Genomic DNA, 19,268 nt, shown 5'->3' on the forward strand with positions numbered 1-19,268 from the left:
ATGAGCAAGTGTGACCTTGACCCTGGAGGTAGGGGTCTGGTTGTTGCGCATGACACATCGTCTTATTATACTTAACATTTGTGCAAAGTTATTTCAAATTCCTTTCATAAATGACAAAGTTATGGACCGGACACGAAAGTGTGACGGACGGACGGACATACGTACAGACGGAGCCTATTTCTATATCCCCCTTTTTTCTTCGAAAAGGCGGGGGACAATAATAAATATAAAGAAAATTATACCATCGACAATAATTATTATTACACTCACAGATTTGGAAACATATAATTATTTTAATACCAATAACAAATAATAGTAATTATATTAATTAATAATAATATTAGTAATTTCTTAGAAAAAAACGTCTGGCAAATAGGTGATCAATAAAACAATAACCCTCTGGCAGGGAAAGGGTTAATTGCTATTACCTTTGTAGGTAAATACACCATTAACTAATGTGAAAATGAACATTAAAAACAAAACAAAAAATCTTAAAGGCACATTATGCCTCCAAAGTCTATTTATTATATTCTGTTGAAAATTAAAATATCAAGCCTGTGTTTAATAGTTTCAATAATGAAATAAGAGCATGTTTAATGTTTAAATACTGAAGATAGTAGCACTGAACATGAAGTTATGTGTTATATAGGTAGCAAAATGTAAACAAAGTAGTATTTTGACTTCCATACAAAAGACTAATTCACTATGATTAACATGTAGTTGCGAAAGGAGCTAAATAATTGCAAAAGATATTCCATGTATATATTACCTTGAAAAATGTAATGAAATGTTAAAAATTAAAAGTTTTTGAGAAATAAAATAACTAGCACTTCTGAAGCATAAAATTGTATAATATTATAATAATAACTCTACATGGTTTTAAATTGTGAGCCTTAAGCCTAAGGGTATAATTGGTGTGTGACCAGGTGAAAGTCAAAATAAGTTTTCATTTTGCCATAATTTCTTTCATTTATATAATTAACTTCACATGAACGATTAAATAACTGGCATGGCCCAAGAAAATTTCTGTAAATATCCATTAGTACATATTTAACTGTAATGTTCAATTTATAAAAAGAGTATGGCAGCCTTTTTATATTTTAGGAAGATTTATATTTTATCCAAAACATTTTCCAATGTCAACTGTTTTAAGCAATCATCATTATGGCAGTCAATCTTTTGCAATACATAGTCAATGCTGCTGAACTTGGCAATGACAAAAATGAGCATTAAATGCCACTTTAATAACACTAATACTAACAATCTGCAGTAGCACATACCTTCCCATAATAACAGAAGCAGGTGGTATCAACATGACTATAGTGGCTAGCAGAAATACTGAGAAGAATGATGTGTTTCTAGACTGGTTCCAGCGTTTTATTGGAGGTCTACATGTAAACATCACTATCAGATAGTTGACCATGAAGAATATAAGTGTGGAAACCAGACCAACTATTGGCATCACTGGGCAAGCTAGGGTACCAACCTGTAATCAAACAGCAATAAAAAGGCTAATATATGGTTTAAAAGTAAGATTAAAGGGCCAAAACTGCATTACATGTGGTCACATACCTAGTTAATAATATAAATGTGACATATTTTCAACTTTTTTTACCTCTAGTTTGTCTAATATCATTAATTTTGGCAGAAACAATATGGAAGTATTATTGCATAAGCAAGTATAGAATTAAAAGAAAAATAGTCATGTCCCAATATCTTGTGATATAAATGTCAGTTCTCATAAAAGAACATTTCTAAACTGAAATGAATAAAAGTTTTACCTGAGACAAAAGAAAGGGGCAATAACTCTAGAAATACTGAATATTAATCCACAACCGAAAGCCTAGTGTGCAACTACACATGCTGACCAACATTCCTATAGTTTAATGACTTTAGGTCAAATACTTTATGAACTATGTGCGACACAAATTGAAAATTGTTAGTAAGTCAAGGACAAGAACTCGAACAAAACAGAAAAAAATTCCACAAGCAAAACACCAGTTGCTGATCAACATTCCTGTACAGTTTCATGACTTTTGGTCAGATATTTTTGAGCTACACAACACAGAAGTTGTAAACATATTAATTTTTACTAAGTCAAGGGCAATAACTCTACAAATATATAATATATCAACTAGCAAACCCCCAGGTGCACAACTACACATGCTGACCAACATTCCTGTAAAGTTTCATGACCTTAGGTCAAATATTTTTTTAGCTATGCACGAAACAAGTTGAATATTCAAATTTTTACTCAAAGTCAAGTTCAATAACTATAAATATTGAAAAACTCTACTAGAAAACCCCCAGGTGCACAACTACACATGCTGACCAACATTCCTGTAAAGTTTCATGACCTTAGGTCAAATATTTTTTTATTTATGCACGAAACAAGTTGAATATTCAAATTTTTACTCAAAGTCAAGTTCAATAACTATAAATATTGAAAAACTCTACTAGAAAACCCCCAGGTGCACAACTACACATGCTGACCAACATTCCTGTAAAGTTTCATGACTAGGTCAGTTAACTTATGGAGATATGTGTGACAAAACATAAGAACGGACGAGCACATAGACAGACAGACAAGGGTAAATCTAAATGCCCCTCCAATAGTGGGGCACAATAACAAAGTTATAGCCACTAATAGTTTAGTCTGGATTACTTAAATGTCTTGTCCAAAGGGTTGTTGTGGCCAAATATGAAGACATTGATACACCCAAGAACTTAAAAAGTTACGATCAAGGTTAAAGTCCGCCACGGCAATAATATAAGCAACAGGAATGCGGACATGACTGTAACAATACCTCTTTCTTCCCCGGGAAAAAAGTCAAGCTAAAAGTATTCTATCAAAATGGTAGGGCATGATATTTATTTGAATCTCAGTTATATTCCTGTACTTACCCAGACAAGAGCTTGTCGATACAGTAGTGCAAGAACAGCTGAAGAGATCTTGAATTCTGACTTCTCATTTGTCCAGTAATACTTGCTAAACTTTATACCAAGCTGAATTGTTGCCTGAAAATACAAAAATGTTCATATCATTGAAGTTAAATAAGTGTGTTTAAAAAGCATTTCTTAATTCTGATTAATTAACTGATTATTCTTAATTAATGACAGTCGCTGCCATTGTTTTCTTTCTTATTACAAATGTTTTTTTATATGGGTTATTCCCTTAATATTGGTATACAACAAACACAGCTACACAATGTAGTTGCAAAACATTGTGAAATAAAAAAAAGTTATGTACGAGTCAATCCTAGTGGCACTAACAGCATACCTTTGTAACTACATTGTAGTAGTGTCAGTTAGCCTGCATGTTCATGCAGGACTTATTTTTGTATCATAAATTCATGCCAGGACAAGCAATTGTAGCTCACAAAATCTACTTGTAGTTAGCAATTAGTATTCTACACATCTTTAAAAAAAAAACTTTATTGATGTTTATTTTTATCTTTAATAAAAACTTATCCAAAATGATATTGAAACTAAATACCATGTCAGTCCTAACTTGCAACAATATGTGAATTTTAAAAACAAAATGTACTGGCAAATTTCAATATCCATAGACATTTTGAAAATTTGCAAGTCCTCAGACATGTAGTTAGATAAGGCTCAAAATATTGGTCCTACACTGAAAGTTTTTTCTTGAAAATGAAAATTACATTTTTACAACAATTTGACTTTGTTAAGAATCAAAGCATCAAGGCGTGAACAATGCACACAGGTTTTGCATGATAAGATAATATATATAAATAAGTAGATATAAAATAAACAAGTACATGAAGCAATGTGTCCATTATAACCAGCTTGTACATTTCTTGTCCTAACACAGTTCCTGCACATCCATGAACTGTCTGAAATAAATCAAATATAAATTAAGCAGTGCTTCATAGTCGAAATAAAAAAATCATTGCTTTGCATAATGATTTTAGTCAAGAGAATTACATTTCTAAGAAATGAAATAAGCAAACATTAATAAACCAACTTAAAGTTTTGCAACTTGCAAATTGAAATTGAATGTATTTTGACAGGAAAAGTTTGAAGATTATAGTTTAATCAAAACTTAGCCTGAACTTACCAGCACTGAAGTTTCAGGAATTCGTCATTACTTTTTTGCATTTCAGTGATTGTCAACCTTCAACAACAAATTCTACCCAACTTTTTGAATTTATGGCTGATAAATTATTGTGTTTATTGTTAATTAGTAACCTTACAAGAATGGTATATATTTGACTAGTCCGAATCATTTGGTTTAACAGAAGCTCTAAGTGAATTCCATTGGCCAAAGCCTAGTGAAATACCCCTGAGCTAAGGCTAACTGAAATCCATGGACCAAGTTAGTTTAGTATTTTTTTGTTTGTTTTCATTTTACTTTTTTTCTTTTCAGTCATATAGCGGGTAGTTTTTTTTAAACCATCGTTTCCTGGAGAGTTTACACCAGTATTTAGATACTACCGTCCTCCCGCCTAAACTACCAAGCATCTCCCCCGGGATCGAACCCTTTTTCACCAGAAGAGGTAACTGGATTAGAAGTCATTGACCCCTCGCCACGGAGGTCAAGCTAGTGAAATCCATGGGCCAAGCTCTGGTGAAATCCATGGACCAGGTTAATGAAATCCATGGACCAGGTTAATGAAATCCATGGGCCAAGGTACTCTTACAATAATAATTTGTACCCCCCTTTATTTAAACTAATAGTAACCAAAATTCTGAATCATGTCAAAACTCAACCAGATCCCGTTAACCCTAAATTTTTTTTGTTAGGTTTAATTTTTGCATATGAAATCCATAATAACACAATTTGTTTTAAAAGTTATAAGAAAAATTATTTACCTTGTTTTTAAGTTTTATACAGGGAGTTATAAGAGCAAACAAGTTGCACATTCGCAAGACAAATACTCGTGCCAATGTCACATTCAGCTCATCTTTACCACTCTCATACTGCTCTATCTTTGGTAGCTACAAATAGATCAGGTTAACCATAATATTAACAAAACTAACATATTTCATTAACCCTAAGTCTTTTATAGCATGCAACAGATTCAGGTGAGCCATTTATGATTTAATAAATAAACAAAACTAACATATACATGTTTATCATTAACCCTTAGTCTTCTGATTCAACAGTATATCACCCATGTGACCAGTGCAAACCAAAATCATGTATTCAGTCAGTACATTTTTCTTTAAATTTTCCCTTAAAAAATGATGAATGGCTTCCTGATTGAATGATGTCCATTCAAGATATTTAGCATGGTATGGATTTATTACCTTTTGAATTCTGTCAAAATTCATGCTAGAGTTAACAATTTAACACGGAAGTTGGTGATTGGGTAAGTAGGATAGCCCTACTATTCTTGAAATAGTCAGGCTATTAAAAACATAATGTTTAATAAAAAATGAGATATAAACATGGTGCTTACCAGTTCAACACACATGGGTACAAGAGAGTTAATCAGACTGAATACAATAGTTGTTCCATAAACACCAATAAAGTCTGTATTGTCAGATTCCTCAACATTATCGCTGCCCTGTTACATAAAATAAATAAAATTACAAATAATTATTTATAATGAAAGTGATTTCAAATACTACAGATTATGCTATTTATAAATAACATGAAATCTAAAGCTATATTAAACTGTCTGTGGAATATCTGTTTCTTGATAAAAATGATAACAAATCACTTAAATTGAGCAAATGATGTTTGTAATACATTAATATGATGGATAAAGTGGATGGAGCATTCATCAAATCATCCCTGAACCTCATCTGTAAAAAGAACTTGAATATTTTGTTTGCAAACATTTTTACTCTGTTTTTATACAGAATTGTATTTAATTTATGTAAGATATCTATTGCAGACATTCTTTTTGTTAGAACTGTTTCTAAAAAAGATTGTATAAAGTATAATAGAGAAATTATAAGCATGACTGTCCAGGTTTTGAAATTATTTCACAGTTTATGATTACTTTTACACCTTTTTTTTTAAAATTTCCTTCATACAGAGTGTACAAAGCAAACAATAAAATTGACCAGCTTTGTTTTGCATACATAAATAAATAAGTAACAATAGAGAATGTGCATCAACAAACCATATTTGGTACAACTTCTTCAAAGCTTACAAATATGACCAAATATACAATAGCTGTACATCCTCCACCAATCAGAATTCTGTAAAGAAAAAAAAATTAAGAAAAATTACATTTTTACGCCAATCATTTATTACATTTTTTATCATAATCTCTGCAGTAATTTACCATTCAATTTTACCCTGAATTTCTCCAAAAATTACAGGTCAGACTACAAATTCCACAAGATTCTGAATCAGAGATGAGAGACACTTAATGACGGATTGACCATATTTAAGACTCAATGTCCAAAATCAATTGTTACAGAGAAAAAAAACACTAAATTTTGTCTCCATAATGTTTACATATATACATGTATAATTTCATTTTGTAAGATATTTGACAAATTTATATGATTAGATCATTATTTAATAAGAAATACTCTAGGTTTTTAAACCTAACATATTTACAAAAGATGCTAAACCCATTTTTGACAAAGAACACTAATCATAATTTAAAAAAATGTAAATGAAACAACTGTGTTTTCAATAAGGCCTAAGAAAATAAATTGTGTTGTTCAAGTAACATGTTCTCCATGAATAGGTAGGGTAGATTTACATCACATCTTTCTTCTATGTTACAAATTTTGTTTTGGTTTGGTCTGTTTTAATTTATCAGATAGTTTTCATTCGTATACTCAAGGTCATTTCCATACAAATGTATAGCTTTATACATTTGATAATTCTGGGCTTAATCACTGTGCTTAATTCTTTCAAAATTCCTGGCACTGCAAGTGTGTTGGAGATCACAGAGGATATTGAATGAGATATTATGCAAGCCTCTGGCAAGCATAATTGTTTTATTCAACAAGTTCAATAAATTTAGTATAGAGTCTATAGAAATATGATTATAAGGTTATCACTTGTAAAAATAACTACAATTTACAGTTTAAAAGAGTAATTTTTCATTGACAAATATTATGAGTGCAACTCTAACTTAAGTACCTTAAGGCTATGTTGTATAGAACACAATTTTATGATGTCACATCAGTGTTGTTACACTAATATGTGTAATATCATTTTTATTAAACAGCTTTATAATATAAAACTCCTATGATAAAGTGTTTTATTAAGAACATTGATAACTGTTCAGCATAAGCCACCATTATAATTATAATAAGTGAGCATGATGAAACCCTTTCTTTTACTGTACACATTCCATTCTAAATTTGGGTGTGTCAAAATGAAATGACAATTTATTTTACAGATCTTAAAACTGGTAGTGTCAGGCCAGACATATTTTTCAGGTAGAAATGGGTATCACAAAAACAACACATTTTTTTTAGGTCTAATAAAAGAACTTTGATAAAAGACAACTTTTTCTAAACTGATAAATTAATAATGATAAAACTTTAACTGAACACTCAGAAGTCAGTTACATGTAACTCAGAGAAACAACACATAACAAGAGAGCCATAATATCGCTCACCTGAATATAAATACTCTTAATGACAAGAAACAAGTAAGACTATAAGTGAAAGCAGATATAAAATCTAAATCTTAAACTGATATCATAAAGTTCATATTTGTATCTGAAATGGTGCATGTGTAAAAATATTACTTGTTGCTTTTGCTAACGGGAAACAATAGTTACTAACGAAGTCACTGGTTGCTATACAAATCAGTGGTTTCCTTGGAACTCACTGAATACTATGAAATTCAATGGTAGACTAAAATGTTGCCAAGACTATGTATGCTATGATAGTCACTGGTTGCTATGTAAAAAAAAATAAATGTTTTCCATGTAAGTCACTAGTTGCTATGAAAAATTATAGTTTGCTATGAAAAATCAATGGCTGTTATGAAGTCACTGGTTACTATAGAAGTCAATGGTTGCTATGGAAAGTCACTGCTTGCCACAGCAAGCCGATGCTTTGGAAAGTAAATGGTTCTTATGGAAAGTCACTGGTTGCTATGGAAAGTAAATGGTTGCTATGAGAGTCACCAATTGCTATTTTAAGTCAATGTTTGCTATGGAAGTCAATGGTTGCTGTAAAGATGTCACCGATTGTTATTAAAGTCTATGGTTGCTATGGAAATTCCGTGGTTGCTATAGAAGTCAATGGTTGCTATGGAAAGTCAATGGTCTCTATAGAAGTCACTTGTGGTTATGGAAAGTCAATGGTTGCTATGGCAAATCACTGGATGTTATAAAGTCACAGGGTGCTAAAGGAGTCCATGGTTGCTATGGAAAGTCACTGGTTGCTTTGGAAGTGAATAGTTTTTGCTTTTGAAGTCCATGGTTGCTATGGAAAGTCACTGGTTGCTATAGGAAGTCAATGGTTGCAAAATTGGCTACTGGTTGCTTTAGAAGTAACTGGTTGCTATATATGGAAGTGAATAGTTGCTATTGAAAGTTGATGATTGCCATAGAAGTATTTTGTTGCTATAGTCAATGGTTGCTATAGAAGTCACTGGTTGCTATGGAAAGTCACTGGTTGCTACGGAAGTCTATGGTTGCTATGGAAAGACAATGGTTGCTATGGAAAGTCCATGGTTGCTATGGAAAGTCAATGGTTGCAAAATTGGCTACTGGTTGCTTTAGAAGTAACTGGTTGCTATATACGGAAGTGAATAGTTGGTATTGAAAGTTGATGAATGCCATAGAAGTATTTTGTTGGCTTGCTATAGTCAATGGTTGCTATAGAAGTCACTGGTTGCTATGGAAAGTCACTGGTTGCTACGGAAGTCTATGGAAAGACAATGGTTGCTATTGAAAGTCCATGGTTGCTATGGAAAGTTAATGGTTGCCATGCAAAGACACTGGTTGTTATGGAAAGTCAATGGTTGCTAATGAAATGTATGGTTGCTATCGAAAGTAAAAGGTCACTATGGGTGTCGGTGGCTTATCTATGGAATGTCACTGGTTGCTATGATATAAGAAAATCTATTTTTGAATAATTTTTGTTGAGGCTCATATGACTGTTTTTATGTTAAATATCGTAAGAAACCCTTGCAGTTTTCAAGATTTTTGAAATATTTACTATATATAAGGAAAAGCCATCACCCCCTACTAGATGTTTCATGTAAAAAAACTAAGCTTTAGGTCTTGTAGTTTGAGAGAAGAAATTGTTTTAAAGTTTTTACCATATACATATAAGGAAAATCTATGTTCCCCCTGGTTGGAGGCTATAATTTGAACAATTTTTGTAGAATTCCATCAGACAATATATCAAATATATAAGCTAAAGTCTCTATAGTATAATAGAAGAATATTTTGTGGTTTTACTATATACATGTACATATATTAGGAAAATCCCCCCTGGTGTGGCCCCAATTTCTACTCAGGGCTTTCTTTAAACAAACTTGGTAGCCATCCACTAGAAGATGTTTCATGCTAAATATCTAAGCTCAAGCTATTTTAGAAGAAGATTTTTTTTGTTTTTTAAATTTTACTTTAAGCAGTAGAATTTCGATGAGACTAGATTCTAATTTCAATTAGTTGATTTCTAGATGTGTCAAAGTAAAATAAAAGTACCGATCCTCTCTCCCCTATATATTCTTTTTAAAAACCTATATATCGAAATTTTATGTGTCAAATTTTTCAATGTGTAGAAGTTTTTTCATTGTCCGTATAAAATAAATGAAGTACTATTTACCATAAATACACAAAATAAGTCAGAGTCCTTTGATTATTTTGACACATTTAATCTTGAGACATTTTTCTTCTGGCCTTGAAGATGATTTACAATCAAACCTGTATGACAGGTGTTAATTACTCAGTTGGATGTTCTAACAGCCTTTGTATACGTTCAAATGTGTGATAAAATGCTCCGATTGTTACCATTCAAATTGCCATTATTGTATTTGAAAGTAAACAGTACAAACTAGTTTCATTTGAGTACTTTAGTTACAATAATAATTGATAATTCAAAGGTATAATTACTATTAGCTGGTTAAGTTATCTCTATTTCTGTTTCTTACCCCTTTTGTAACTCACTTGTTAACGTTGACGTTTTGAAATTTTGTCACTAAAATGAGAACAATTCATGAGTCGAAGTCCCAATGTGTCAAAGTTTGAAGGCCTTCAATTTCGACTTAACTGTAGATCTACTGAACATGCAAATGTATAAGGAAAATCAATGATCCCTTGGCGGGACCAATTTTGACCCCCAGGCTTTTATTTAAACAAACTTGGTAGACACCCAAAAGAAGATGTTTTATGCTAAATATCTAAGCTTTAGCTCTGGGTTTTTTAAAAGAAGATCTTTTAATGTTTTTTTCATTTGGTTGCCATGGTAACCAGAGTTAAGCATGGAATTCACTTCTTTTAAAAATTTTCAAAGGTGACCACCAAAAGAACATTCCTATGTATTTTGGATGAAATTGGCTAAGCAGTTTCTGAGGAGATGTCATTGAAAGTACAAGTTTAATTATGGACGGATGACAGATTGCGATCACAAAGCTCACCTTTGTGACAGGTGAGTTAAAAAAAAAGAACAGGTACACCAACAAGATGCTAGGTACATTGTTATAAACCAGGCCAGTATTCTGAGAGAGTAAACTTTAACTTTCTCTTTAGTACTTCTATCTTTAGCAGTTTGCGACGCTTTGGCTTCATAAAGGTTGTCCTAAAACCAGAACAATTAAAATTTGTACAAAGAATTTGATGAATGTCCTTAAAAGAAGAAATAACAGAACAGCAATCCATGGGAATCAAAGAAATGAAAAGATTTAAGACATGCCAATAAAAGATATAACAATAGCATAATTGTTTAAGACTGTGTTAAAACTGACTGGTGCATAATTTTGTTTATTAACCTGGTGACAACTCATTTATTATCTACCCACACAACCAGCGCAGAAAAGATCAGCTGGCATGGATCATGGTCTCACTGTTCACTATTCAGTCAATATTCATTTAAAAATTTCACCTATAACATGTATAAAATATGTCAAGTGGTTTGTCACCTTAAAAGCACTTGTAATTCCTTTAGACAGATTGACTGAGGCTTCAGCAGATGTGATAGAATGGTCCCAAGAAGTCCACATCATTAAAGCAAATCTGTACCGTGAACTGACTGCTGATGTTGACTTTGATATGTCAGTCTGGTTAATACTGAAATGAAATAGATATTCCTTCCGTAATAAGGAAGGACTATAGTCAAACATGTAAAAATTTAATGTAAAACTGATTCTCAATTAAAACATGTACTTCCTTGACATTATGTAGCAAAACTGACATAATTCACAATATTCTATTACAGTACATTTATGCTGGACCCGTTAAAATAATGCATTGAAGGGCACTGGAGGTCTTTATCTAGTAAAGCTGGTTGTTGTTAATACATTGTTTTTTACAAATCTGTTTTGTTAGGTAATGTGTGAAAAAGTCCTAAAGATTTTGTGTTTGGTTTAAACAATATTTTATTTCAATCAAATATATATACACAATATAATTACTAAATATTAATAAATGCAAAAAGGATTGAGTAGAAAGCTAGAAGCTTTTTCAGAAATTCTCTCCTTTTTGTGTTTGTGTGTACTGCACGTGTAAAAGTAATTTACTTTTCCATCAATTATTCATGTCAATGGTTTCAAGAGTGCAATAATTAATTACTTAACTTTCACTGATCTATCGTGTGAAATTTCAATAGTTCAATTTTTACTTTCTGGAAAACTGTGATGATCATAAACAAAACTGGTTTATTCAGTCATATATCCTGCCTAGTATAACAATGAAAAATGAAGATATATTACCTGCCTAGAATGACAAAGAGGCTTCCAAAGTAAGTAACAAGCATCATGAAGAGGTAAGCCAGATCAATGTGGTAACCATCCATTGTGCCTTCATACGAGCCATAGAAAAACCAAACCTGAGCCAATACTCCCTGAAAACATACAAACATACTCTATCAAATACATTTCTAGGGTATTTTATTGATGAGTAAGATACAATCTGGAATGCACCTCATGTAGGTCTTTTGTAGATCTCCTGTCTGTGGTGCTTCTAGATTGCTGATCGACCTCCATCATCAGCATGGTGCTCGCCATCATTGATATTTCGGCCCTTATCCATGTATATCTGCTGGTGAGTGGGCCCACCGTCTTACGGTGTGGAGGTTGATTACTTCCAGCTCTTCTCCTTTCGTCATAGCCACAGCCAGCTAGACGCACGCTCGACAGCTTGGCTCAGTCTCTGGATTGTCCTACGTCTATCCTTTCCAGTAGTTCCTATCGCTGTCATCTGTCAGCACACAGATTGCGAACAGACCCTCGCACACCTACTTCAATAGGAAACAGCCATGTATGCCAGCCTCTCTGTCTACATTGGTTGAGTAGCTCTGTATACTTTGCTTTCTTCCTCTCGTAGGCCTCTTCACATCTTGTCTCCCAAGGTACTGTTAACTCGATCATGATGAGTTTCTTTCCTTTTTCAGACCACAGTACAATATCTAGTCTTAAGTTGGTCTGGACAATACTTGGGAAAACAAGCTTCTTGCCAAGATCCACCATCATGTTCCAACCTGCTGCGCCATCTAGAAGTGTTGATGTACTTGTTGGATGTGAGGTAAGATGTAAGTCTTCTTGCAAGGATAGCAAAGAGAATCTTCCTTTCAACATTAACTATTCTTGTCATTATATTTGTTCAAATAAAAAGACTTCAGAATGTAGGAAATCATTCTAAACCAAAAAGATTTTTGTGAGGGTGTGTGCAGCATCCTATCTGACCCGTTTCACACCTCAGTGTTTATTCAGTTCTAGCTATAATACTGTACCTTTAATCAAGGATAAATGTCCCCTTTTATAAACAAGTTTTTATGTTTATGTACTTATAAGTAATGTATGGCATTTTTATGCATTTGCAAGGCATTTTCTTCTGCTATAGCAGAGGCTGTTTTCTGAGGTAAATACCTAAAATTCTACTCCAAAATTAAATTTATATCAAGTTATTTCTTCCCCTTTTGTAAAAATACTCTGTTGTTTACCCCAAAGTTAAGGGCCCTTTCTCCGTTGTTTTTCTTTAAAAATCTCTGTTCTGTCACCAAACGCTAACATAATAGATTATTTCAAAATTAGCAAGAAATAAAAAAAGTTTAACCAGTGTTCCCACAACATTTGAATACTTTAAATTTAAGGTGAAAAACCTGTGTTATTTTTTGACATCTAAGATACATGTACTTCATATTGAATTTTCTGATATTGAAATATACACGAAGATCAAGAAGAAGTTAGGCCTAGATTATTGTCCAAAACCCTACTTCTTACTTCATGACTTTAGCTAGCTTTATGGGCACAATAATAATCTAAGCAAATTAAAAAATATTTATTTTAACCTTAATTAATTAGAACAAGATATGGAACATGAAGAAGTATATGAAAAACAAAAGGTTGAGAAGAGAAGCCGGACACAAAACAATTTATTTTGTGTTATATTTTCAAGCAACATAGACAGTGGTAATTATTAAAAATATTTGGTATTCTGTCAACGTCAAAACCTAAAACATTCCAATACATCCCTTCTCCTTTTTTTTACATTCAGTGGTAAAATATTTACACCTAATATTTGAAGATTGCTTACAATTTTTCTCTAAAAGATTAACAGTAAACATACCTTCCCATCCAACAGATTTTTAAAAGCAAAATGTCCTTGAATCTTATGATAGTTAAAGGAGATGGCTGAGGGAAAGATGACCAGACACAACCACATGACAGCAAGTAGAACATTCAGGAACATGATCCATCTTGTAAATACAAACAAAGAGCCAATTGCTGACCCATAGTTACCTAAAAATACAAAAAATAAGCCAATTGCTGACCTATTGATATAAACAATTAGCCAATTGCCACATATATTGTAAATACAAATAATAAGCCAATTGCTGATCTATAATTCCCCTTTAAATAATTATAAACAAAAAGCAAATTACTGATCCATTATTACCTCTTAATACAACAAATGAGCCAATTTCTAATACTTAATTATTTATAAATACAAACATTATAAGCGGGTTCCTGATATATAACTTCACCCTTAAATACAATGAGCCCATTTCTGATCCATAATTACCTCTAAATACAAGTAACAAACCAATTGCTGGTCTATAATATCCCCTTTAATACAAAAAATGAGCTGATTGCTGATCCAAATAGTTACCTATAAATATAATGAGCCAATTTCTGATCCATTATTGGGGCCTCCGTGGCCGAGTGGTTAAGGTCGCTGACTCGAGATCACAGGTCCCTCACCGCTGTAGGTTCGATCCTCACTCGGGTCGAAATCTTTCATGTGAGGAAGCCATCCAGCTGGCTTACGGAAGGTCGGTGGTTCTACCCAGGTGCCCGCTCGTGCCTGAAATAATGCTCAGAGGGGCACCTGGGGTCTTCCTCCACCAATAAAGCTGGAAAAAAAATCGCAAAAAAATCTCGGCGGGACGCTCTAGGATGGCCCGACTTGAGTGTACGGTCACTCATATGGGCTTTCCGTCGGCGACCTTAAACAAACGCATAAAAAAAAAAAAATGATTCATTATTATGTTACCTGACATATAGTACATAGGTAAAACTATCAGGTATTCAACCTTCACATTACTGACATTGATAGAAATGTGACCCACAATAATGCTCTGTAATTTGATAACTATTGACTAACAAACATTTAGATCATCTTTGTGATTTCCTTATAAATATATTCCTTTATATATATATGCTAATGAAACTGAATCTGAAGAAATTGTTAAAGAGTTAAACATGATATCAGGTGTAGTGGCCAAACAGAGCCTAAGTGTAATCCTGCCTCTGTGTACTGATAAGCCCGCATCTGTGTATTGATAATCCTGCCTCTGTGTGATGATAAGACAGCCTGTGTACTGATAAGACCACCTCTGGCTAGCCCATGCATGTATGTTTATATTTCAGTTATTGTTGAGTCTTTGATGTGAGTTTATCTTTATGAATGCCATAAAGCTATATTAAACCATCCTGTTTTGTGTTTGTTATAGTTAGTAGAATCCCTACTTAAGACCAACTCAGATTTAAGACCACCCCACTATTAAGACAAATTTTTAAAAGAACGGAATTTTCTTTTCTTTATGTCAATAGTTACATGCTCCAGAATTAAGACCATCCCGGTCATCCACTTTTAAGACCACCAGATTCAGTCCTTAATCTTTGAATTATTCTTTATTTGAACTCACTATTGAGACCACTAATTTTAAGGTATACCAAGATCACATATTTGTTGTTATTATCTGCTTGAACGCTCTTAGGCATGACACTTGATTTTACAGAGTGTAGGACAAAAGACCTCCCAGAAAAAAGCCCCCCCCCCCCCTACAAAAATGACAAGGCGGACATTTAAGGCCCTCCCTAATTGAAATCAGACCAAAGAAAGCAATCAGATATGAATGTCCATTATTAAGACAACCCCGCGATTAAGACCAGTGGTTTTAATTGAGGGTTTTTATACAACACTGACAGACATACCATCAGGTATAACAGATACGATACCCTGCTGACTTATGTAATGGACTTATTCTATTGTTAAAGTGAATGAACTTCAATATCAAAATGCTTTACCTTCCATGTTTTTAATGTATGTCTTGAATATAACAGTCTCTTGGTTCTTTACTCTCCATCTTCTATACCAGCTCTAGAAAGAAATAACATTACAATACAAATGGTTGAATAAAATACATGTATATAGAAATGGAATAATACAAAAAATGGAACGAGACAAGCAGATTGGAAAACAAATAAAGATGTTTGTTGACCAGGTATGCCCACTTATCAATGGCAACTGATGATACATGTTAACCATTAACATTACCAATGAAGAATGTAATAGGTAAGATTTGTGTTGAAGATCACCTGAAAATCCATAGATTTCATGACCAACCTGCCATACTTGATCTATGATCTTAGTGTTCTCCAGATAGAGGCTAGTAAAATACTGCTCACTGTGACCACAACCATTCAGCTCAAAATCTAAAGCCTTTTAAGGTTAAATAAATGATTTGTATTTACAATTCATATTCAGAATGTATGTACATGTATTAAGTTTGTAAGACTTCAGTGTGTAACAAGATGCATACCTTAAAATCTGACCAAATCAACTTCCAATATCCCATAGTAGCTCTGATATTGGTTTGAGTTTTCCTAAAATACAGGCAATATCAGATTTATGTATTGGCGACTGTCTGTTTCAGCTTTAAAAGGGAAAGAGAATAAATGATATCATTGCAAGTAAGAAATGATAAGAAGTGTGAGATCTATTTAATATTTTATTCACTTATTTACCAATATCATGCCCTGCTAATCATTAAATCAAGCACAATATACTGAATATAATATTTGATAATTACCTAGTTCCATATGATATCTTTTTTAGTCACTCTGCAACACTTCTTAAACATTCACTGATTCAGAATATATTTAATAAACAATAACCAGTGTTGTGCTAATAATTATTTACACATCAGTGACATTTTTTTCCAATTTTCAAGACAACCAAGGGGGAAAATAAATTATCATGATAAATGAGAAAAGGGGGTAAAACCTGTCCTGAAATCAAGTCCCAGCAACAATTGAGAATGGAATTTACCCACTTTCAACATCAGTTTAACTTAATATACATGGTATATAGCAGGGGCTATCGAAAGCTACAGTTTTGTGTCTAAATTCAGTCAATTAAATTTAAGTTAATTTATCAACCAGATGATATAAGTCAGCTGCTATTAAGTCATGGTTCTGGTGAAGAATATGCATAGGGCATTTCAGGAGAAAATATTCATGTATCATTTTCGGGGAAACAGCCTTTATTTGACTGTAAAATACAAATATATAGGTAAAAAAAATCACTGCACATCTAATGATCTTTGGCATATCAAATGTGTTTACCCAAGCAATATTTACTTAAAGTTTGTATTATTCGTGCAGTTCTATTACCAGTGTATTCTAAATTCAGATTCTTTGTAATGTGTGGTCATGCATATGTTGAACTTATCATCTTTAAACCAGTTAAACAAGAAATGCAATGTTTATGTTCAATTTCTTTACTCATGACACAAAATATAAATTATTAAGATCATAATTAAATTTGAATAACAGACATGCATTTGTAGGAACTGTTAAATACATTGGCAACACAAAGGTTCCATGCTGCATTAAATAATCAAGAAATGTACTATGAATACTCTTTGCAAATAAAGAAAAAAATATGTTACTGATAATAAATGTGACTTTAAAACATTGTTGAATTGAGAAAAATATATCTACTGTTTTTGTTTGCTACTTTTGAACAAGTCTTCAACTTTTACTTCTGATTCCTCATACTCATTCAAATTGTTTTGCTCTTGTAAGGATAAACCTGCAAATATAAAAGTAAAATTCTAATATTCCTGAAACAAACAAAAAAAACATTGTAAGCTATGAATAAAACAACAGAAGCAGGTTAATTTGCCTAATGACATGCATATTATCACCTTTATAAGTATGTTATAACAAAGTTGGTTGTTTATGACCATAAGGACCAAATGTTCACTGGATAATTTTCCAAGCATAAAAGTAAAACAAAAGTATTCAAACGATGATGCATTCAACAATAGTGAAGTAAAGCGGTATGAACTCATCAAAATAGTCATTCTAGGAATTTTGGAAGCCCATTGTAGATTTTTTGCGGGGTCTCCATACTGAAACTTGATTTTCAGCAACTGAATAAATAAATGCTCATATTTTTATAGTCAATTTTAGCTGAACTGACTATATATTTCAAAATATTGACTGTTAAAATGATGATTGACGAACAGTTCATATAAGAAAATGTTAAGGATAAAATCTAAATCTGCCTAAAATATAAAAAGACTGCCCCACTCTTTTTATGAAATGAACGTTTAGTAACAGGTAAATTCTAGTGGATATTTATGGAAATTTCGTTTGAATCCATGCATTGTTTATTGTTAGTGTGAAATAAACATTTATATTTAAAGAAATTTTGGCAAAATGAAAACTTTTTATAACATTCACTTGTTTACTCATTTATACCCTTGGACGAGCATAATGTCACTTTAATGATACAGCAGATCAAACTTTATTCATACCAAATTACTGTGATGAGTTTAAGTGGTCCTTTGTATGTGCAGCTGTCCTGTTAAAAAGAAGTAGTCCTGGGTCAGGAACACAGAAAATCTGTACAGTGCTCTGTCATCTTCTGTGAGTTCAACTTAATATCAACATATTAATTTTTGAGCTCAGTGTTCCCACTGATACTACGTTTTTCTCGATTTAGTTTTAACCATATTAGTAATATTTATATACCATTCATAATGCAACATTACAAACATAGAGCTATTTTGGAGTGGGAGATCGCATATGTAGGAATATTTAGAATACTGTATATAGTGTATATGTTCATATACCTGAAGATAGTTTTTGTGGATGTCTTCCTTTCATCAACACTTCAGTCAGGGATGCTGCAAGTGAATTTTTCCTATGTAGAGGAACTGGATTTTCCTAAAGCATAAAATCGGACTACATTAATGACATGTGAAAATGTGCGACCAAAAAATTTACAAACATTTTTTCACAGTCACATTTAAACAAGAATGGTAAATAACTGAAGTTAATAACTTGTCACTGCATAGGTTATCTGTCTTCCCAAGTGAATTTGGACAGTGAAACATGCACAATTTTAGGTTTGTGTTTTAGTTTGTGCAAGGGACATATGATTAACTTCTTGCGCATGATAATGCAAATTTAATGTCTTGTTAAAAAATAATTGTTCACTTACATTATTTTTTTGTATTATTCTTGCATATATAATATCTAATAATGGCTAGAATGACAAATTGTTTCATTTGAATACATTTGAAGGCCTTTTCCTAGCTCTTTTGTGAAAAAGTACCTAGCCTAGTACATAATGATGAATATACAGTATTTAATTAGTAGCAGGGAAATGGTTGACACATAACAACAAAACAAGAAGTTAAAATCTCACACCTGATCATATAAATTATCAGACAAATCTGAACTATGAAATTGTATTGGAGATATTATCTTATTATCTTCGTCAGTGTTGCTATACTCTTTCAGCTCATGCTCATCATTTCCTTCCATGTCTTCTACTTGCACCCTGTGACAATAATATCCATATATTACAAAAATAAAAAATTCTGATCTTCTTTTGTTATAATTATTG

General features: G+C 32.4%; 1 protein-coding gene across 1 annotated transcript in view; it reads right to left on the reverse strand.

The window, feature by feature from the left end:
* LOC132758416 (transmembrane channel-like protein 7) overlaps positions 1–19,268 on the reverse strand; it is a 32,226-nt gene that overhangs the window by 11,221 nt on the left and 1,737 nt on the right. Inside the window, exons 2-16 of the mRNA XM_060750088.1 lie at positions 19,070–19,202; positions 18,490–18,583; positions 17,351–17,441; positions 16,168–16,231; positions 15,653–15,725; positions 13,689–13,861; positions 11,834–11,964; positions 11,045–11,192; positions 10,601–10,704; positions 6,099–6,177; positions 5,427–5,534; positions 4,837–4,962; positions 3,783–3,857; positions 2,905–3,018; positions 1,281–1,486 (exon numbers count right to left, since the gene is read on the reverse strand). Of these exons, the coding sequence (XP_060606071.1) occupies positions 1,281–1,486; positions 2,905–3,018; positions 3,783–3,857; positions 4,837–4,962; positions 5,427–5,534; positions 6,099–6,177; positions 10,601–10,704; positions 11,045–11,192; positions 11,834–11,964; positions 13,689–13,861; positions 15,653–15,725; positions 16,168–16,231; positions 17,351–17,441; positions 18,490–18,583; positions 19,070–19,202 (1,719 nt within the window). The remainder of the gene's footprint in view (positions 1–1,280; positions 1,487–2,904; positions 3,019–3,782; positions 3,858–4,836; positions 4,963–5,426; positions 5,535–6,098; positions 6,178–10,600; positions 10,705–11,044; positions 11,193–11,833; positions 11,965–13,688; positions 13,862–15,652; positions 15,726–16,167; positions 16,232–17,350; positions 17,442–18,489; positions 18,584–19,069; positions 19,203–19,268) is intronic.

This window comes from Ruditapes philippinarum, unplaced genomic scaffold (genome assembly GCF_026571515.1).
Source record: "Ruditapes philippinarum isolate M1 unplaced genomic scaffold, ASM2657151v2 ctg644_1_1_1_1, whole genome shotgun sequence".
Lineage (NCBI taxonomy): Eukaryota > Metazoa > Mollusca > Bivalvia > Venerida > Veneridae > Ruditapes > Ruditapes philippinarum.